The sequence below is a fragment of the Bradysia coprophila genome, chromosome IV (assembly GCF_014529535.1).
Source record: "Bradysia coprophila strain Holo2 chromosome IV, BU_Bcop_v1, whole genome shotgun sequence".
NCBI classification, from domain to species: Eukaryota; Metazoa; Arthropoda; class Insecta; order Diptera; family Sciaridae; genus Bradysia; species Bradysia coprophila.
In genome coordinates this window covers 1,922,961-1,946,171 of record NC_050738.1, presented here as the reverse complement: position 1 = coordinate 1,946,171, position 23,211 = coordinate 1,922,961, and the positions used below count along the sequence as shown (strand labels likewise).

Below are 23,211 nucleotides of genomic sequence, written 5' to 3'. Positions count from 1 at the left end.
GACTATGAAAACAATTCGTCGCATTTGAACTATTAAATTAAGACTGATTGACACTGTAAACAGCATAAAGCGATCAAACTTTACAAGGTCGAATTATTTTTAATTTCTTAAAAAAATCAGCAACTGTGCATACAACAGTAGCAGAGCTTTTCCTTTTCATTTTCAAATAAAAAAATCCGATTGCTTCCGCAATAAGAATCGGTGTCAATAAGCTAACTTTGCGCCGCACAGTAAAACATATTTTTGATAAATAACAGACATATCCCCTCGGAAAGTTTGCCTCAAAAAATTACGAGAAAACTTAAAACTCATTTTCGTATGTTGTTGTCGTTGGTTTTTTTTTTCGTTCGTTCGTTGTTCTTTTCAACAATTGATATTGTGTTTAAGTTCCCTACGGCAACTCCAAACGAACTACACAAACTTATCGAACAATTTATTTTCGATTGGATTGCAACAGAAAATTTGTATTGTTTTGTTACAATCAAGTTGTAAAAATCCGACGAATGTAAATACCGCGCAGAAGCTACTGTTGTGTTCTGCTGAAACGAATTACCCAACCGAATGGAGTTTAGATAAAACGAAAACGAAGAAAAAAAAATTGAATAAAACCCATACGAGAGAGTACATTTGCATCGATTATTTAACGATATCTTTTAAACAAAATATATTTTATCTCAAATTTTAGATAATTTATTTCAAATATTACTAAATTATTGTTGTTCCCCGGCGTACCAGCGAAATATATTTAAAAAAAACAATCCGACGATAGATGAAGAAGAAAAATCGTGGCTTGTATTTATTTGTAAACTGTTGAGAGGCCGTGTATATTTACACAATGGCAATAAACAGATAAACGGATTTGATTTCGTATTAATTTTCATAACAGTTAGACCTTATAGACGGAAAAATATTAACGAAGAACTATATACTACCAGATAGATAGATTATTAATATAAAAAAAAAGAAACCAACGACTCCAATAAACATTTCGAGTGCATTGTAATTGATTTCTGGAACAAGATTATTTCGAGGTTTGACCATTTATCTTAATGATTTAATTTTGATGAATGTTTTCAAAGTCGAGAAGTTGTGTTCGTTCAAATGAAGAATCAATTTCATTGTGGCTTTGAAAGACTAATTAATTTTTACGTGTTCCAAATGAGATTCGTGTTGTCAAGAGGGCGTGTAGTTTCGTTGAATCTTTTATTTTATTTATTCAAAAATCTTTTTTTTTTCCTATGTTCATTTTTGACTGGTCAATGTCTCTATAACATACATGAGAATCGGTATGAAGTCTTAATTGACAGACTCATAAAATTTCTTGCATAATAATCCATCATTTATTTTCACAACCATGTGATGATGAAGATGATGATGTAGCTATGGCTCAAATTGAATGGATAATATGGTAGCAGTTTCTACTTACTTTTCTTTTTGAGAAATGGTCCGTGATGATCGGGATGCATACCTCGCGGATCCGACATTTCCATCAGTGGATTGTAGATTTTCGCTGGATCCATTCCCGGTGGAAACAGTAGCGGGGAGTCTAAGCCAAACACTGAAAATGTACAACAAAAATTAGTTTTTTTGAATGGTCAGACAACTAAACTAATCCCGATATTCGAATAAGTAAGGGAATGATTTCAGTGAAGTGTAGTGGAAGCTGAATAATGATGAGATTGTTAAGAGACACAACATAGATCAATGTATCGAGGTCCAATATTAACTCATTATGGAAAACATCTTCAAACAACAATCGGGAAACAGGAAACAGAATGAGTTGAACGAAAAAATTTATTAACTCAAACAGTAGTCAGATTACAGCGATCACCGTGAAAATCCCTTTAGCATTTCCATTGGCAGTGGGAAAATTATGGTCGAATTCTTCTCCGCTGCAATGCTATGAAGGGTTTGCAGGTACCGCAACTGTAATGCCCCAGGACTTTGTCCCATAACATCAGATGCGTCTTTTAGTGCTTTAGACGCTTTCATTTCCCCTTCGGCTGCAATAACTTTCGCACGAGCTTCCCGTGAAGCCTCTGCTTCGGCGGCCATAGCACGTTGCAACTGAGGTGGTAGTTTAACATCTGTGATCTCAACTCTTTCAACTTTCACTCCCCATGGATCTGTGGCATAGTCTAACGCTTCTTGCATCGCATGCGTTATCTGTTCTCGTTTGACAAGTATCTCTGCCAAATTGCACGTACCCAAAACATTTCGTAATGTTGTCGTAGCGAGCAGATGGGTACAGCTTCTGTAATTCTCAACCTCACTCACAGCTTTCACCGGATCGCTAATTCGATAGTAGACCACAGCATCGACAGAAAGTGTTACCGAGTCTTTCGTTAAAATGTCTTGCGGAGGCACATCGAACATCACCGTTCTCAGGTCTACTTTGAAGTAATCGTCTATACAAGGCAGAACGAAAAATACGCCCGGTCCTCTGGCACCTGTTCTGATACGCCCCATTCGAAATATCACAGCTCTTTCAAACTCTGCGATAACTTTTGTGCAAATGAAAATTGATATCGGGAAAGTGAGAATTGCTAATATCAGTGAAAATAGCCAAGACAAAAATTCCACTGTCTTTCCTCCTGCATTATCAGGTTCGCTAGCCATTTCAGTTCAAAACAAATTATAGACCTTAAATTTTGCTACAATTCCCTATTTGATTCGACGGCGTCTTAGTCACATTTGAAGGTTTACTTAGTTTTCTCTTTTAAATTTAAAGACAAAACCCAAAGACAGAATATCTCTCGTCTGAAAGAGCTCACTCCATACAACATCTGTTTCTTATCAGAAACGAATAGTTCTCAATATTTGCCTGATAAAGTAGTTGAACATTAGATAGTGGCTATTCAACTTGGCAATCAACATCGATTAGATTAGTAGGTTAAAATCGTTCGAGCACTCAATATGAATTTCGAAAATAAAGTTTGTTTAATCACGGGTGCGAGTTCAGGAATCGGAGCTGCAGCAGCTGAATACCTATCAAAATTGGGAGCATCAGTGGCATTGGTCGGACGTAATGAAACAAATTTGAAAAAAGTCTGTGAAAAATGCACAATTCCGAACCAAGCAAAACCACTAGCTATCGTTGCGGACGTCAACAAAGATTCCAGCAAAATCATTGAACTGACCATCAACACCTTCGGTCGCATTGACGTGCTAATAAACAATGCAGGCATCGGTGTCCCCTCAAATATTTTCACCAATCAACTAACCGACTACGATAATATCATGACTACGAATGTGCGAAGCGTTTACCAATTAACCACATTGGCCGTACCGCATTTGATCGAATCGAAAGGGAATATTGTCAATGTGTCGAGTCTAGCCGGCATTCGTTCCTATCCGAATGCCTTGATTTATTGCATGTCCAAAGCGGCATTGGATCAATTCACAAAATGTGTTTCGTTGGAATTGGCACCGAAAGGGGTACGAGTCAACTCTGTCAATCCAGCCGTTATACGGACAGAATTTCATGAAAATAACGGAGTTAAAGCCGAAGATTTGGAACAATTTTTGGAACAATGCAAAAAGGATCATGCTCTTGGTCGTATCGGTGAGGTGGATGAAGTAGCTTATGCAATTGCATTTTTGGCAAGCGAACAGGCAAGTTTTATGACGGGTGTATTGTTGCCGGTCGATGGTGGAAAAGCGAATATGTGTCCCAGATAGATGAAAGTCATTGTAAAAAGGACTACGAAGAAGTAAAAGTTGGTATGCGTATAAAGTGGCCGGGCGGATATTGTCAAATAAAAATTGAGAAAAATGTCGGTGCTGTGCCATAACAAAGTTTTATTATTATTATACCCGCCTCATGTTTGTAAAAATAAAAGTCTCGCATTATGATCACTTATGTATGTGCTGTGCACACACAAAAAAAAAACACAATTCGTTTCCAGGTACCTGATCAGACGGGAGAGTATGTGAAAAATGAAACTTATGCGACATGGAATATTTGTGAGGCAATAAAATATTCGAAAATAAAAGTGACTAAGTGCATGAACGTCGGACAAATTATGATTTTCAACAAAATGCAAATTTCAATTTCTTTCGGCAAATTTTATTGCACCAACAGGATGTGGGTGGTCGGTACGAAAAAAGGTATAATGCAAATGTGTCGTTCATATATGAAGCATAAGTACAGGACACTTCGATTTTGTTTCAATGGAAGATTGGATTGTTGTTGAATTAGGGCAAATTCCCAGTTGAGAAGAGAGTCTCAGAAATTCAGTCAACTTATTATACGGTCTACGTAAATTGAACAGCAAATTTGACGAAAAAAATAGATAAAAATAACTTACTGTGATGCGGAGGTGTAAGCGTCAGAGCCGATGGCATACCGGGAAACTGTAACGGTGATGGTGGATGCGGTAATCCGTCTCGTGGATTAAAATGTGATGGTAAGCTCATCGGTGAACTGGGTGTGTACTCCTTGTGCATATTATTCTCCATCTCATGCCGAGCATTCTGCATCTGCATATTGTGGTGATGAGCGGCTAATGTCAGATCCATTTGATCCAGAAACGGATTATCGCCGTCTAATCGGCCGTCGATCGATTCACGTTTCATATTTTCGGATTGCACTAACGAATTTGCATTGTGGTTTTTTGGATGCGGAAAGTCACTGTGATTCGGTGGACCACCACCACCGTACGGATGCGGTCGATAGGATGAACGGTTCAAATGCCGTATGTCTTTGAGCGACAGCACTATTCTATTATTGTTATTGTTATTTAAGCTTTCACTATTATTGTTTAACGCGTTTTTTGTGCACAAATCTTCCGGTACTTCACTACTGTCGATATCTTCGTTCCGTTCGTCCATGTCGTGTTCCTGTTCTGGATCCTGTTCTGCATCCGGTTCGGGTTCTGGTTCCTGTTCATTGTCATTGTCATTGTCATGTTCGTTCTCATTTTCGTGTTCATTGTCCTGTTCCGTTTCGTTCATATTAAGATTTTCGATTTCATCGTCTAAACTCGATTCGGGTCGCTCTTCGTCGTCCAATTCTTTTTCCTTTTCCTTATCGGCTTTAGCCTCATCCTCAACATTATCGACATCGTTATCATTCACTGAAGCTGGAACCGGCGTACTACTTTTTCTTGTCAAATCGTACGGACCACATTCACCCGATCGACGTCTGGGCCTTGCCTGTTTTCGTCTAGGCATCGGTGATGTACATGTTTCTGGTACTTCAGTGCTGTTGTTCGTTATCGAACGGTCCACAAATACATGCCGGTTTGCACATAGCAATTTTGACGAAGACGTTTGAATCATTGACGGATGATCGTCGTATGTAGACAGTGCCGGCGAACAGGGTGACGATATTATCGACGGATCCATAAAATCATCGGGTGAGTCGACGGGTGTTGGTGTATTTTCGGACATTGGATGATCGACTAGTCCGCGCACTTGTAACGATTGACCGGCTTGCATTAAAGCTTTAAGTTTTTCTTGTCGTACACTTATATGTCCGCGATACATAAAACCGACAATCGTTCGTATGGTACTACCGTTAAAATCTTTAAGCACAATAACTGGATGTTTGCATGGTGTTTCAGCGAATATCCTCTCGAAAAATGGAGAACACGCCGACAACACGACTTTATGTGCAAATATGCTTGTATCTGAACATACCAATGTCACGTCAACTAAAGTTTTTGATTGTAACAGAGTATCAAAAGCTCGTAAGATGTGATTTTGGTGATTATTCCACCGAAGGCTGTAATGTTCTTGTTCTGCCATTGTTGCAGTGTGGTGTTTTTGTTGTATATTCTGGCTGTTGTTGTTCGTTTCGAAAATTGTCTCGTCTACTGCGCGGTCCTTTTCAGCAATTGTTATTTCGGTCGTCACCGGTTGCAGCACTTAAATCGTACACTGCTTGCGGTAATTTCAACTGAAAAGAAGGGAAAAAAGAAATTATTTCGTGAATACAAAAAATCTTTTCTGTGCTGCAGTGGTGTGTGTATCTTTCAGTAACAAAATTTTTTGTAGATTTTTTTTTTGCTTTAAAAGCTTGAAGACATCATTTACCAACGATAAACCACACACTTAAAAGATAAGTTTTCCTTTGATAGTTTTCGTAACGAATTTGCTTCAAGTGCGAGTCGAAATTAAATGATGATTTTTGTGTGAGGGTTAAAACAAAAGAGAATCATTTCGGTTTCGTTTGCCTTGACAACGTCTTCATTCATACTCAGTGTACACCTTTAATATTAGTAACAATAAGAACAAAAGAATGGTAAATACAGGAATGAGTGGCACAATAGCTGTACTTGTGTGCATTGAAATAATTTTTTTTTATCTCATCAAAGCTTAATTGAAAGCACAGGTGTGGACGAAAAATTCAAAATTTCTTCGCATAAAACTTTTTCACAAATTACACGAAAGAACGTTCCCGAAAAAAGAATCTCAATCGAAAATGCATAACTATATATCGCTTAAAAGCTGCGTCACTTGTTTGTGTAAATAGCACAATCCGTTGAAGTCTTCATTTGAACCGAATACTTCCACAATGGTATGCAGACAACAATGGCATTTTCCAGATGAAAAATTTATTGCGATGTTGACACAAAAAATGCTCTTCTAAATACGAAAAAAAAGAAGTTTATCTGATCTTGAGGTTCTCAGTTTAGTCAAACGTTACAATGGTGTACAGAGAGACTTGCAAGTAAAATGGAAATTCAGAAGAAATGCAATACTATTGCTTCTTCCGCAATACTTTCAAGTCGAAATTTTAGGTCATCTGTTATCCATACCGACGAAAAAAAAAATTCGCAATGAACTCTGAGTGATGTTCTCTTATGTAGCAAAACTTATGTTCAAACAAATGAAGTACAAGATATTCGATGTTCGATTTTAAACAAATGAAGTAACAGATTCTAATGATCTAACGGCAACGTTTCTAGAAGATTGATCAAAAATATTGTAGAAAACATTGGCCCTATTTTCACATAGTTCTCAGCTAGAAACACAACGAGAATTAATTGAATCCGTATCGGTACCAATGGGTTCTGTTGTTTTTTTTTTTCTTGAATTTGAATTCTAAGAAACATTTTCCATATCATTTACCGATGGTGTCGATAACATTCTCCTAATATAAATCGGATTTTTTGTTTCGTCTAGTATTCGATAACAGAATCTTTAACTTTTCATACGCCTATTTTAAGGTTGTCAATAATAGATGAATAACCGTGAAAAAACTCAATGATGGAGAGACGTTCTTAACAAAGCGAGTCATTCCATTGATTGCATTCGTATCCTCTTAGATTACCATTCGTTTAACGAAAACCTAATACCGAGAGGTCAACTGAATAAAATCAATTTTGATCGAACTCTAATGTTTGTCGAAGAAATAGTCAGCCCTAGTTGTAACATAATAATAATTTACCAATAATTTTAATTTGCACCAATTTATAATGAGTATAATGAGTAAAGTGATTTAAAATATGTGTAAGCGGGGAAAAAATAATCCCTCGAGTATAATTGCCCACAATGCTAAAGAAATTGTAACTTTTTGCACTAATACACCAAACAAACTAAATATCAGCACTACGTTGGTTGAATATCCTACGCGTAATGACAATTACCATTTCTGCACAACAATTTCAATGCAGTTGCATTAACTAGCTCAACCACTTTGTTAATGAGGATTACGAAAAGGTACATTCGGCAGATCGGATGCATATTTATGGTATATCTGCTAACACATGTTATAAAGTATTAATGACGGTGGAATTTCCGAAATATTTCTACCAGCACTGTGGATGAGTGGAAAACAAATGTTCTTCATTCTTCTTTCAGTTTTGTTTTTTCGCAAATATTTCAAAGAAAGGGAATTTTTAACGGAAAGCATTATAGCGACGAAATTTTGCAAATTGTGAAATTGAGGATTAAGCAAATCCAATGAAATTAATAATTGAAGAGACATTGACATTAGTGAAATTTGAACAGTTTGCCGGTAATTGAACGAAATATTTGAGAAGTGGTTCGTAATTTTGAGTCTTTTTTAAGTCGAGTAACGCAATGATTATAGTTGCAAGCAAGCACTAGCTGATCTACCATGACTCAGAATGTCACCTTTGTTCACCAAAACACTTGTAATTTCATACAACACCAAAGAAACAAAGATATCTTCAAATCAGTAACGAAAAAAATGTCTTTGCAACTAAGAGGTAGAAATTTTGTCAAAATAATTTTTGCATTCACAACGATAGGGTTTATTGGGGCCCTGATTTGAATAACATAATTTAACAACTTCAGGATTTCAGGTTTGGTAATAAAAGTTTAGTTGAGATATTGAAGACACCTGTACGCATTATTATACTTAACACGATTGGAGTGAATTGAGACAGAAGAATGAAATATTTTATAAAATTGGGAAATTCCATGTTGGTCGTTAAGCAGCTACACATGGAAATAATCTCAATTAACAGAAGACAATGGGAGACTTAGCAAATTGTTGTAAATGGAAAATCGAAACAAATCTAGGAAATTGGTGAAAAATGCATGTCAGTTGTACCCTTATAGGTTGATCTATACAATATACATTGTAAACGGCCTAGAAGATGTATTTAGAAATGATGTTCATGAAAACGAAGTGAAAATAGTCGAATAGCTCGAATGTTCTGGCTCTATAGCTGGACTTACAATTTGAGAGTTTTGGTGATCTTTGAAGGGTTTTACTTTATACTCGCGTTGCTTTGCTTCGCGTATAATATGTGACTTTATAAGGTAGATCACACATATTTGGTCATTAATAAATCAAATCAATAAAAAACAAAAACAAAATTAAATCGGACAGATTCTGTTTGATTTTCGGAAGAAAGGATAATATTTAGACTATTGTAAACGATCACGTCAAACAGCTATCTGAACACTTATAAATCAATACCGCCAGTCATTTGTTATCGACATCAACGATAAAACTAAGCGATGATCTCTGGCTATTGTGGGATTATATACTGTAGACTATTCGTTAAAACTATTGAAATAGAAGATTTTGCACCGCGTACTTTAAACATTAGAAGTAACAGATTGAATATAATGATTGTATTTGCGATACACTTGCTGTTGTAATAAGAATAACGGAAATATTTGCAGCAAAATTTTGACCATAGAAAAAAAAAATCAAAATCTAGCCGCAAATGCTCACTTTTTAGTTTAATTGTCAGTACGTTTGTTTAATCTAAGTTTTACCTTTTAATTCGACCGATGCGTGTATATTTTATCCATTTTCGTGTTCAAAATATCAACCGTTCACAATATACGTACGTTCCTCAACCGACAATTCAACTGTTCTAAGACGCACCGAATTATGCACAAATAATTTCGGGTACCTTCCTTGTGAGGTGTAAATTTGAAACTAAATTTTTCGACCATAACATACTCACTCAAAGTATTAAAAATAAAACGTACACACTGCTTTAAAGGTCAACTGATATATCCTTGTGTTATTTTGTTTTCTATTTGTTATTGTTGTTAGAAAGAGATGTGTATTAAAGATCAGGTAGAATATTCACTTTTTTCAACAAACTTTTTTTTTCTTTCAATTTAAGTTATTTATACTAGTCACAGAGACACTATTCATCTATTTCTATACAAAAAACTTTTTTTTGACTTTTCTATAAATTCTTTTTGTTATTTTCACATACGTGTACCATTAATCTACGCAATTTAACACTGTCATATCAGATATACAATAACATTCGCAATCAAAGTCCATCAGGATCAATCGGCTTATTTGTCGGAGAAAATTAAAATTTCAAAATCGAACACAAAAAAAACGTTAGAAAGAAAATATCGAAAAATTTTCGTTTAATTTTGTTTATAAATTTTGAGTCACTAGATTTTTTCCAACTGAATTGCGAAAAAACAAACAAAAATATTTGCAACAAAAAAACTGTTTCGTTTCATAATTTTCACTTTTTTTTGGTAAATTTAATTTGTTTATCTAAAAGGTAGATCGCCAAAAATATTTAACAGAACCGTACATTTTAAGGTTAACGCCGTGACTGTCTTAAACCGACTGAACTATGTACAATAAGATTTTGAATTTTGAATTGTATGTAAGTACTTGAAATGCTACACTTTTGAATTCTCTTATAATTCTCTGTCTATATGTTTTATTGTACCTTCACAACTGGAGAAAATAAAACAAAACCGACTCATGTTATGTGTGATGCCGATGGTTGTGTGTATGTATGTATGTATGTATGTATATATACGTGTTTTGTACACGCTCGAAGGCTTTTTTCGGGAAAAATGTTTCTCGATAAATGTGTGGAAACATACGAACATAATGGGAGAAGAAAGAGCATAAGCACAAAATAAAATAGCGAAAACGCAACCCCCAACATTAATAAATCCGATTAGACATACACGGTGTGTGTATACGACCACGGTGTTTAGTTGGAGGAGACATTATTCATATGCAATAAAATGGGAAAATTTTCTCTCAATTCAAGCGAGAGTCGCCTTTGCTCTTAGGACGAAGAAACGGTTCATCAAATTAAGCGCATGCGTTTGCTTTTGCTAAATACTCGCATTCTTAATTCCTTCTGCTAACTATGCTTCTTCGTTTGGCTAACAGAAGCAAGAAGAAAAAAAAACAACAACCGGAGTACACACAGGGGATATTTTAAAGTACGATGATCGTCAGCGTCTTGGACTTGGAATATACATCCACATATAATTCTACTCGGGCTTGTCATATTGCGTCTCATTTGCACCCTTTTGGTGACAACCGTCGGATATCTCGTTTCCACTGATGAGTTGAGAGTTGCACATGGAAAAAATAAATGAGTTTTCTTATGCCTCATTTTAAATAATAACTCATTCCCATATATTAGGTGTATTTTTTATGTGAATGTGTGTAAGAAAAATGTTGTCCTGCTTCGGTTTTAACGTATTCCATGATGATTCTTTCTTTGTCGTGTATAATTTTTTGTGCTGTACACATATTTTGATTGTTTTTTTTTTCGTAGTTAAAAGTTTGGAGGTTGTTGTTGGTGGGGTTGGGGGTGGTGTTTTGGGTGGTCGGTTTTTTTTTTTGGTTTTTATTTTATTTTTTCGACGAAAGTATGGGGTGATATGGAAATGGAATGAAGACAAAATTCAAGACATTTTATTTACATAATGAGAATGAGTGTTATATGTTGTGTGCATGTTGCTTTCTATCAGAATTTCTGTATACAATTTCTACGAGGATGAGCATAGCTGGATAGACATTTGCCAGGAGAGAGAATGGGTACACCAAAAATTTGAATAAATTTAACTGCAAGTCATACATTAATGTGGTGTCAACATACATAATTCGACAGCCGTTATGTAATTCGATTACGATCGAAATTTTTAAAACAGGGAAATTCGACATTGGATACGTATAATCGAGTGAACTTAATTAAAGATATTTCGACAAAATAATTTCAATCGAACAGTCAGTTGTACCAGATATATATATACTCACTATGTGTCTTACATTGGAAGAAAGTTTTAATTCGAACTTTAAAATTTCCGACATTATAATTAACTTTCATGACTATTTGCATGGCTTAATTTTGATGTTATTCAAGGTCTTATAATAATATTTTTATTGAGACAAAAACATACCCCTTGCGTTCTAGATATTTTTTTCAAATATTTTATTCGCATACCGGGTGTACATACCTCCATACCTCATCGAAAAATAACTTTCGAATTTTACTACCAACCGCCAACTTCGTGCATCATGTCAACCGAAATATAATGCCTAGTTATATGAACAATGTATGGAAAACCGTCACCACAAATATCGTCTCATTCCAATGAAAATTACGATTCATTTTTTTTGTGTATGTGCTTGCAGTCTTCCATTCCTAAGAGTTTGTGTATACGATTCAAACATCGTAAATAATTTTAAAATATTCATACTAAATTTCTGAAAACATTATGGGAGACATACATACAAATATATATAATAAGAACATTAACATTTTCTCTGTTTTATGCTCTTATAAAAAAAATCCAATAAATTATCCGATTCATCCCTGCGCGTAACCAGGCGAACTCATAAGTGGGGTGGTGTGGTATGATGTGGTGTATATGTAAAAGTTAAAAAATAAATCACTAAATAGTTCAGAGAAGATAAAAAGAATGAATGTAAGGAGTTTCGCAAGTCGTAGTCTTGGATTGAGGAGGGGATTGAGATATAGGGGAAAAATTCTTGACTTAATTGGCAAAAGAATTTTTTACATGAAAAAAATCGTAATCGATCACCTGACTCCAAAAAAAAATCCATTCGGTCATCGCGATACACAAAAAGACCGGAAAAACTATTTCCCGAGAAAAAAGCGCACCACGTGCGATTATTTGCCATGCTATTCGTACAATATTTTCGTTTCCCATTTCCTCATTCTAAACAACGGTAAATCACAAAAAGCAACGCTCTACACAGTGTATATTCCATGCTCGAAATCAGTGTAAATTCTCCTCCAGGAAAAGCGGTAGAATGTGCAGAGGGAAAAGATACGAAAAAAGAGAAGAGAATTTTTCCGTTTTGTTGTGTTATACATGCTATCCGGATTTTCGTTAACACAACGGTGTTTCTATTCAAAATTGCTTTGCCGAACCGAATACTGGTCAGTTTGGGAAGAGATTTCCCATGGTACAGTCAATTCCTTTCCCGTTTCCTTGTTGTTGAACACATTTTTTTTTGTTTGTTTTCCTTTCTTATTTTCTAAGAAATGCAAAAAAAAATTTTTTTTTGATCCGTTAGTGATTTTCAATTGTAGTCAACATGGAAACAAAATAAGAGAAGAAAAAAAAACATTCCGCCGATATATTCCGAAAAGGGGGTCATGTATACTCATTTAATATATGAATCGACCCCTCAAATATACGTGACAGAATCTAGAAAGAGATGTAAGATATTGTTCCACAGCGCTTGGTTTTAATTTATAAAAAAAAAAGAAGAAAATCCACACTTGTATGTAGATGGGAAAAACTTGCAAAGAAAAATTTATACTGAAGCGGGGGGGGGGGGGTAGGAGAACTCGATTGTGTGTTGTTTTTTGCCCAGAATAATTAACACCGTTGCTTCGGAGTTGTATATGGTATTAAAAGTAGGCGGTTTCATGCCATCACACTTTTCCACGTGCAGACCAATCTATTGGCGTTGATGCTGGACGTGTTGTACACATACACTTGAAGATATATTGTGTGGAACGGACTTATACGAAAAGACGATGTGTATATTCTATTTTCGACTGGGTAGTACATGCAGCACATATATGTGTACCCATATATAGTCCCTCATACATATATATAGTGTTTTTTCGCGACTAACTAAAATGTGTTTTATATTTTAGTGCTTTTTTCGGAAGAATTAAATATTATGGGTATCGTATGGTATGGTATGGTGTATAGATGGATGGGAAAAGTGAAAGTCAATAAATGGGAATGAAAAGAAAGTATCAAAGAAAAGAAACGAGAAATATATTCATTCATTTCGTAGGATTATAATTAGAAAGAGACGAAGAAGGAAAATGTTTAAGCTTTTTCTTTTAACCAATAAATAGTAAGCATTGGTCTTTCCGTTTGTGCTTTAGCTAAGTTTCTCCATATATGCGGGGGTTTCCAATTCGTTAGAGGGTTTTTTTTTGCTTCATCTTCATATTGTTGTGTATGTGTGTTTGTTGTTGTTGTTGTTGTTCCACAATATATCTTTACGATTGCACAATGTTTCCGGTTATGTCTTATTTGTGATGATAAGACATTCCTATTCACAAGATGTGTACAATATATAAGGTCAGGTCATGCACTTATGACAAATACATTTACGTTTTGATATAACAGGGCAATGTCGTCGATTACCTGCAATATTTTTTGTAGGTCACACCCAACGAATTTGTAGTTGAAGGACTACAAATTTCAATAATGAATCGGTTGATTTAATAACAAAACGTAATTTTTGGGGAACGTTTTTTTCTTTCTTTTGTGATAATCGTAAATGCACCTCTGACAAGGCGAATGGAAAAGCCACCCTTATTTACACCCATATTCTCTATGACATCCTGGTGTACATTAAATAAAATCACAGATTTGAATTTATGTTTTTTGATCGGCTTTTCTTATAAGTTAAAGATGTGTGAAGTGGTAATCGCAGTAGAAAGACGATTTACGAAGGAGAGATTTCGGTGTGTAAATCAGGACAACGCCGTATTATATAAAGTAGATATTTGTGTCAAAGGAAGTCAATCGGTCGATAAAGAATATAAAAACTTTTTTATTCGGAAACGGAATGCGTGAATCTTATTTTGGTAATTAGGACGTTTTGGGAAGTTTTTTTTTATTTTTAGATTAGGCAGACGTTTTGTTGCTCGGGCATTCATTTACGATTAGATAAATTTCGTTTATTTTATGTTATTGTTATAGTCGGCGACTCATTTCGTTGCAGCTGTTTTTCAGCTGATCCACTCCTACACACAAATATCTTTTTATGTCTTTCAACGGTCTTACCATTACCACTAGCATGATTGTTCATTGCTCACCAGGATAAACAAGCATTAGCACATTTGCTTGTATGAGTAGATCAGCTGAAAAACAGCTGAAACAAAATGTGTCACTTATTTGAAAGTCGCTGACTGTATGTTGAATCAACATATATCAAGACCGACGATAAACGGCTAGTTATCGACAAAGATGACCCAAGTAAACAATAATGACTAGCTGAGTTTTCGTATATTCTAAAGTTTATGATAAAAGAATTGAAGTACAAGATTTGGCATTAATTGGTACCATTACATATTTGATAGAACAGATTCATTGATTTTACTATACGCTTGTCGTTCATTAAATGATAATGAAACAGAAAGAGAACAACTACTCCGTTTTTTCCCTTCTGATTATCTATTAGAGCTAGAGCTTCGTACTACAACAAAAAACACTCACAGTGTACCGCGTACCCCATCTACCCCATCCATTTCCCACAAGAATTCTGATATTTACATATAGGGAGAGAAAGTTTCGTGTGACGTTTGTTTATCTGAATGCGAAGTCATGATATTTAATTTTTTTTCCCAACTTGCAAGAAGAGGGCGCAAAGAAACTACTTGATCGATGAAAGACACGATTATCAGCGATGTGAAGAAGATGATGGGTGTTTCTACATTTTGTACTGTGAGGATTCATGTGAACTTCAAGATCCTGACCAGGAGTCACACACATGGCTCCGTCTTTATTACATCAATATTTGAGACTGTGATGGACATATATATGTGGGGAATGCTTTTTATCAAATGTCGTGAACGAAAGTCTGTGTAGTTGTAACAATATTGTTTTTAATAAGGATCACTTCTTGATGTTACCACCGGTTTCAAAATTATGTGACTCTTACAATCGGTAAACATTGTACGCAACAGTATTCCAACATATTTTAAGATTTTCTCATCATCATAAAACGATTTACATTAAAATCCGTCTTTATCATGTCATGCATTGTGTACGTAGATTGTGTACAACTGTAATTCCACATTTGAGTCAAAAATTGAGCCTCCAAAATGTGATGCTAAGTGGCGTGTAAAAGCAATTTTTACTTCCAGTTATAAGTGTGATACTCGGGCTAGATAACGCCATAAATTACCAAATTATGCCATGCTAATAAACATTCATAATCTTATGTGTGAAATGGCATTCTTATAGGAAAACAATACCCGTCACAGTTAAATACAGAAAAAAATAATTACACACACGAGAGAAAAAAAAGCGTAACCCATTGTCTTGGTCACTAAAAATTTCACCGAAAAAAAATATTTCTTTTTTTTTGGTGTATCACCCGCACACTAAAATAATAACAGAAACAAAAAACAATTAAATTTTGATGCTCCCTGATGATGTTATTGTTTTTGGTGTAATATACACCATCGTTAAATTCGAAAACAATGCCACTCTCGGTGATGAATGTTATACGTGTGTGATGAATGATGATCATATGCAAGTATACCATGTGTAAATGAAGTATGACGTGTGAGAAGAGCTATACTGTGTAGCATAAAAAAAATTGAATCTTTTTTTCGGTGGGTTTTTGGACAATTATTTTGAATTAGATGGAACACAAAACAAAGTCCGTAAAAAAAAGTTCACATGAGTGTTATTTGGTCACACAGAATATGTATACACATTCTATTTTTTGAATGGTGGTACGGTTGATGCTTATCTATAATTGTGTTATAGATACATGAAGCACACACATTACCTTTCAAACTATCATATAAGCCGGAATTTAAGTATTTATTGTCTTTTTCGACCTGAACTGCAGATTTTATCTCCTTGAGAATTCGGTTGTGAACATTTCGATGAAGATGTGGTGGATACATTCATACATTTGAGAATGAGACAGCCGCACGAATTTTGCTTCAGTTCGAATTTTATTTTCTTGGATTTATTCACGAAAATTTGTGGTGTTGTTGGAGGCGCGGAACAGGTCAAGTGTTGGTAAAACCAGCTGGTTTAATTTTAAGTTGACTTAAGCTTCATCTTGTCCTTCAGGACAGGTCAAATATTCTAAATCAGATCAAGATGAGTGTTAGGTAAACTTGAACTTCAACAGGTCGATCTAAACTTGATGCGAACGTTAATGTTGTTTTTAAAAGAGGAGAGTGGGTGTTAACGTAATCTACCTATATATTAATTCAACAGACTGATAAATACCATACATAGACGGCAAGAACATCGATGGTATAATTATGTCAAATCTGTTACTTCTTTTGTTTATTGCCAAGTGGTTCATCCAAAATCTTTGCCTTCATTAGTTTCAACATATTTTTCAGCGATGAATCAACTTTTCATATTAAGTTACATGTCCACTGGGCCACTAATTTCCACCATTGACTAATACTGATACTAATGATCCTAAAGCGTAACGCTGAAAATATCGAATGTCTATAAGGAGATACTACACACACGGAATTTTGAAAACCGACACATTTTCTGTCTCTGACCTGTTCAGGGCTTATTTTAGTCGTCGTCTATAACAAATGAGCTCGAAGCATTAAATTCCTATCGTTTATTTACCGGCTGTCGACTCTGAATACTTTCTTGTACACGCGAATTCCTTTGTTTCCTCAAAATTATCTTACATTTCTCTTATGTGCGTTTCAGCTACCTAAGCCGAAAATGCCAATATTTGATTTGGTAGTGAAAATGTACGCGATCGAAAAAAAATCCCCACACTCAACACGAATATTATAATGTGGCTGATGAGTGTATACGTATGAGAACCAAGAGGAGTGAAATAGACATGAGGATTTACCAAACATTTAAATCTACATATATAATCTGTCAATTCGAATACAATTTCTCTGTCAAACTAAACCTCCCAGAGGAAAGCAACGGAAAAAAAATCTTGCCACATAATTAATGATGAATTCACCCCTCGCGTACGCATCGCGATTTTTAAGCTTTTATTTCTTCAGCTCTCTTCTTCTCCACCTCAAACCATCATTTCACCGAGAAAAAACCGCCGTATACCACATTAACATCATATCGTGATATTACGTTTGTGTTTTACATATCGCTCCCTGCGTATCCTTAATAAGGTAGTCCTCATATATGATTTTCATTTTGTGTGTTAAGCTATGGTTTGGAGTTTTTTTTTTGTATTTTTCCAAAATATATTCGTACGTACGGTGTGCGTATGTATAATATTCATACACGTCGTTAGAATCGGAAATGTGGAAGTCAAAAGTTGAGTTTGGGGATTTTTTTTCCACACAGCGCTTTATATTGTAATTTTTTTTTGTATTTAGTAAGCTACCCTTATTTTTGTGATATTACATATGGAACAAGTAGGTAGATTCGGTGGAGCACGGCACACTGTTATAATTTTTTATGAACTTTTTTTTCGGTAAAAACAGTAAAAGTTTAATTAAGTCGCCGGAAGGACGCACTTGGTGAAGGTAAACTTTCGGTATAAAGAACCTTCAGTAAGAAACCACATTAGGCTGTTGTGTTTTTTTAAAAATATTTTGTTTTTTCATTCGGATTTAAAGGCCAATCGGTTTAAATATTATACACGTATGCGTTGTTTTCTTAACGTGTTACACACGGCAAGCATATGACCAGTATTATTTTCGAGTCTATTACTTCCATCGATCAAAGTATTTGTAATTGGTCGATTTCAAATCTTGTACTTCAATTTTTTTACCATTCATTTTACTATGTAAAGGACCATATTACACAGAGCTTGTCATTATTTTTGTCGTCGTTATCGATAACAGATGAATAGCCGAATTTGACAGGTCCATCGCTGTCAGCTCAGTTTCTCATTTTCATCATGTTTTGAAGTTCAAGTTTAAGAATTTCATTTCTCAGATAAATTTCTTTAATTGAGAATAATTCGATCTTGAGACCAACCTGATTTCGTGGATTCCAAAATTCAGTTTGGTTTCCGAAATGAGTTTTCGCGGACGAGGATTCAATGACTGATAATAATTTTAAATTTGACATCAAACTCACTATTTTTTTGAGAAAGTGCTAAGAATTTAAACTTTTATAAATTTAGGCAGCCGAAGCAGTACGGTGTGTCGGGTCAGTTGGAAATAGTGCGTCCATGTTCACTTTGTCTTAATTAGATCTTTCACACAAGCATGCCTCTCAAGTCCTGGCTTTGGACACCAGGTCATCATCTCATTTCCGCCATTTTTCTTAACCTTGAAACGGCTATTCACCTGCTTTCGACAACGACGACGACAATAAGGGTTGAGCCCTAGCTCGTGCTACTTATGGAAATGTATGATCAAAATATTGAAGTACTACATGTTGTATCAAACACTACGACACAAATTAAACAAATGAAGTAACAGATTTATTGATATTTATTTCCGTGGTACGCTTTAAGTTTCTTCAATGTCAACTAAGTCCTAACAGTCTTAACAGTCTTACAGTCTTAACCAGTCTCTTACAGTCTAAACCCTAAATGCATATCTCAGATATTTTCCATTTTTTGGTGATCCCGGTGTCTGATCTACTAATTCTAAGTAGGACCTTTGGCGTTCGATTGAAAAAAAAAATTGTAACACAAAATGGGGTAACATATCCACACTTTTAAAATAAATCACCGTAATCTACTCCTGTATCTCTATTTCCGACCCAACGGTATATCCTTATCTTCTTATGTTTCACAGTGTATGCAAGAGACACATAATAATTCCACACGAAAAACACCTAAAAAATATCTACACAACATACTACACACCCCATACGTCATCATCTTAAGATATTTATAGTACCCAAAATCCCAAAGTAAAGTCACAAGCAGTTTTTCGTATCTAGTATTATACATTTTCAACGAATGTGCGTGAATATTGTCATCCACCCTCGCCTCACATTATACAATACTTACATACGGAATATGTGTGCCCGTGATGAATTAATGTAAATTTAAATTTGCTTAATCAATTTGAACACGCATAGACTACATCATATTAAATGGAAATCAACATATATGAATTTTACCTACGATAACTTCTGTTGTATGAGCTTATATTCAGAAAAACAGAAAATATATCATATGACGTGGAATTCAAGACGTGCCAATGATTTTTTTTTTCTTTCTTTCGTTGCTTCGTTGCTTTAGCGTATGTACATTCTATACATGTACGTTCACGTATAAGAAAATTGATGAAAAAAGAGGGTGAAATATTTTTCTTCTATTCTTTATAGATACGAATGGTAAAGTATGAATAGAGGGTTTCTAATTATTACGATGGAATTTTTCATTGGGATGAAAGATAATCAATAATTTGGGTTTTTAACATTTGAAAAAAAAGAAGAAAAAAAAAGTTTTAGACGAAAAAAATACGAACGAAGATGGGATGAAGTACAAGATGACGCATTGTATGTACGTGGATAAATTGAAATTAAGTGTATGTTTCAGAAAAATATTTTATCATTTTTCGTTGCGATCCACATTTTTTGTGTGGAGTGTATATGTTGATTAGAAGTGAATTTAATTAAGAAGCACGGGGAAATTAGCTGAATAAATTGAATTTGACTTCGAATTAGAAAGAAAAATTTCACATCGAGGTACCAGGTTTTATGTTGAGTTTAATTCGGATGAGAGGTATATGGTTATACAGCTGCGTTCATTAATCCATAAATTGAGCTTGGCTAATAGGTTTCTACGAACGAAATTGATGTGGGTGGTTGAGGAAACCGATGATTATGATTCAAAAATTTTGATCGAGCAGCCAGATAACAGAAATTCAACTCCAGAAACTGAGAACATTCTACTCGATTTCCACATCCATCACAGTCTTTTCTCAAAATAATCTTCATGAAATTCTAAATCCTACTCTGAATTTCTCTATGCACTTACTATTTCTGTCCTCTGCGAAGCATGCAATGTATGTGTGGGATGATGTATGTTTTGAAACATCTCTTTTCCTTCGCATTTCTACGGTAAATAGTACACTGTTGTATGTCATCAAAACATAGTATTACCGAGTACGAGAAGTTAAAGGGTTAAAGATTACCTTCAAACGAGGTAATAGTACATTTTTCAAGACGAGGAAACCCTTGATTTTTGTCACATCTAGTGCTGACATGTCATTTGCAAAGACTTCGGACATAAACGTTTCTGACGTATATTTTACGCTACGTTAGTATACATATACAACGTACATGCGTGTGACGTTTGGAGACTTTTTGAAGACTTTAAAAATAAAAATTCCCAAATTCCCTGTCATATGTATTTAATAATGGTTGTAGTAATGTGGTTGGATTTAGATATATTTAAACTAAATGCAAGAGTCAATACAGCGCTATTCGTTTTTCGCGGTGATCTGTTGTCGACAGTGACGAGACAAAAATAAACATTCAGCTGGAAAAGTATACCTAATATAGTAAAACATATGTTAAAACAATTGAAGTAATAGATTTTGTATTTTAATCTGTTGAAATAATTCAGAGCAAAGAAAGTGATAGACTAGTGAACTAGGCAACACCAATACTAGGATGGTCTTGTCCTTTCCACAAGTTGGAAATTGTTACCGAGTGAGTTAACGTGAATCCTCAGAAAAGCGATATTAGACATTTTTAAGAAATCCGTTAAAAATTTGGATTGTAATAACCCCTGATAACATACCCAGCATTGCAAGTCCCCCACATCAAGCCATCCCACAAATTAAAAGTCAAATGTTTACACAGATTAACATTCCACAATTTTTTTTTTGTATATGTTGCACGAATGTTTCACTGTATATTCTAAAATAATTAATAATTCTGTGAGATCATCAAACATTTTTTTTTTGTTATAAATGTGTTTATAGTCCCGAATACAACCGCATACCATTATTATAATTCGTCGGAAAAACTCTTGTTCTCGATTTGTACGGGAGAAAAAAAAAGTTAAAAAAAAGAAAAGAAAAATATTTTAAAACAAAAAAATTATATGCCAATTAAGTATAATTTTTCCAACTCTTCTTATGTGGAAATCATTTCAAACGGAAAAATGCAAATTATTTGAAGGCAGGAATAAAAAAAATTAATGAACGCTTAACATTTTATATTTTCAATTTTTTTTCTTCGTCTATTTTTTGGGATATAAAACACAGAAGTACTACACCGCACTGCATATATAATATACAGAGATTTTCATTTTTTTTTCAACTTTAATATTCTCCTCGTCATACGTAATGAATGAAATGGAATAAAATGTATATTTTCCATATATCAAAATTTGAAAACCCCCCCGAAAAAAACACATAATTTTCCAAAACATACACCACACATGTGACTGAAGTATTTATGACGAGAATATATTTCATCCCTTTTTTCAACCATACAAGAAAATATTCAATTAGTACGTTTTCGGTATAGATATATTAAGAGACGAGTCGCAGTATATTTATACACACATATATATTGCATTGAAATTTATGATCGTAAATATGTATGGGTGAGTGGGTTTTCTTATTTTTCCACTTAGCAATTTAATTTTTCTCCTCTGTGTGTGCGCTCGGAACAGTTTTTAAACCATAATCTGCAATGCAATATATATACCTACAACATCTTCATGAATCGAGGAACAGCACACCATAATCTCGTCCTATACACAGAAAACGAATAATTCTCGAATGCATGAAGCTTCAACGTCTTAAAAATGTATGGTAGACGATGTTTAAAAAGTTTTTTTCGGTAGAAAAATATATCCCCATCAGCCACCCCATCATTTTCGCTTTGGGTGCGTTTTTTTATATTCCTTCTCTATATGCAAAAAGAAAAGATGATGAAGAAATCTCGGTGTCGTGTATATTTTAAGAATTATATGGCAATACGTTAGAACATCGTTTCTTAAACAGAGAGTATGATATACAATTCTTTAAAATGTGTATAATAAAACGTTACACATATAAGGTAACCGCATACGTGCGACGAGCATATTATAATGGGGCAATGTATATAAAATACACGATGGAATAACAAACATATAGAGATACCCACATTCGTCATCTCTTTTATAATATAATGCCAGAGAAATGGAAAATATAAACTACGCGCATCTTATATGTGAAACGAAATTATTTCATTGTCTCATTTATTTATGTGTCTAATTGATAAAGTTTTGACAATTTAAGGGAAATCTTCTTTCATAATTATAAGAAATTTGATGAGATTTACAGGAAATAATTATCGTTTGTTTTGGTGGTTTGGGAAAAATTTATGCAATTTGATTCAGTTAATAGGGATTTTATTTCCGCACAGATTGGATACCGGTTTGTACAGACAACCAAATTAGATTGGGAACATTTTTCGGATGCGATGTTTCTTTGACCTTTGCTCAATATGTATTGATTTCGAAGTACTAGATTCAGGTACATGGACATTGTTCTAAATAAATGCTAAATGCTTCGAAGTGTAGGAAACATAAGGGAATGCAGTTGGAACTTGTGTAATTTATTAAAAAAGAAAAATTGGCTTTGATATATTTCAGAAGCTCAACATCAGACACCTACGTTCCTAAGTTTTGTGGAATTTATAATGCCAATTTCATGTGATTATTATCCGTGTCTACTGCTGAATTATGGTTAAACTTTTGCTTCGGCACATCAAGCTAAATTTCATTTTGGCTATAATTTGCTAAAGAAGTGCGGACGGAACAATTACATCAATTCTTATACTCAAGTTTTCTAGTGAGATGAGGTCGAGTTTTGCCTAAGGATAGTTCAT

General features: G+C 34.5%; 3 protein-coding genes and 1 long non-coding RNA gene across 8 annotated transcripts in view; 2 read left to right on the top strand and 2 right to left on the bottom strand.

Annotated features, from left to right (window-relative positions):
• Window positions 1-23,211, bottom strand: part of LOC119066421 (protein jim lovell) — a 131,069-nt gene that overhangs the window by 11,913 nt on the left and 95,945 nt on the right. For 3 of the 5 annotated variants that reach the window (XM_037168894.1, XM_037168895.1, XM_037168893.1), the window contains 2 exons: window positions 4,311-5,902; window positions 1,427-1,558 (listed from right to left, as the gene is read on the bottom strand). In XM_037168894.1, coding sequence (XP_037024789.1) covers window positions 1,427-1,558; window positions 4,311-5,751 — 1,573 coding nt within the window. In that variant the 5' untranslated portion in view covers window positions 5,752-5,902. Of the gene's footprint in view, window positions 1-1,426; window positions 1,559-4,310; window positions 5,903-6,039; window positions 6,224-9,204; window positions 10,124-23,211 lie in introns of those variants that run through there. The other 2 variants (XM_037168897.1, XM_037168898.1) reach the window with 2 other exon arrangements.
• On the bottom strand, window positions 1,787-2,702 carry LOC119066422 (stomatin-like). Its single transcript, XM_037168899.1, has one exon. It carries the CDS (start codon window positions 2,617-2,619, stop codon window positions 1,828-1,830), a length of 792 nt encoding a protein of 263 aa, XP_037024794.1. The 5' UTR covers window positions 2,620-2,702; the 3' UTR covers window positions 1,787-1,827.
• On the top strand, window positions 2,881-3,916 carry LOC119066423 (uncharacterized oxidoreductase TM_0325-like). The gene has a single exon (XM_037168900.1). It carries the CDS (start codon window positions 2,917-2,919, stop codon window positions 3,679-3,681), a length of 765 nt encoding a protein of 254 aa, XP_037024795.1. The 5' UTR covers window positions 2,881-2,916; the 3' UTR covers window positions 3,682-3,916.
• Window positions 14,527-23,211, top strand: part of LOC119066424 — a 99,507-nt gene continuing 90,822 nt past the window's right edge. Inside the window, exon 1 of the long non-coding RNA XR_005085745.1 lies at window positions 14,527-14,633. This is a non-coding gene — a long non-coding RNA (uncharacterized LOC119066424). The remainder of the gene's footprint in view (window positions 14,634-23,211) is intronic.

Excerpts from the sequence above, each read along its gene's own strand:
- LOC119066422 (XM_037168899.1), bottom strand. The coding sequence starts at position 2,619 with ATGGCTAGCGAACCTGATAATGCAGGAGGAAAGACAGTGGAATTTTTG.
- LOC119066423 (XM_037168900.1), top strand. The coding sequence starts at position 2,917 with ATGAATTTCGAAAATAAAGTTTGTTTAATCACGGGTGCGAGTTCAGGA.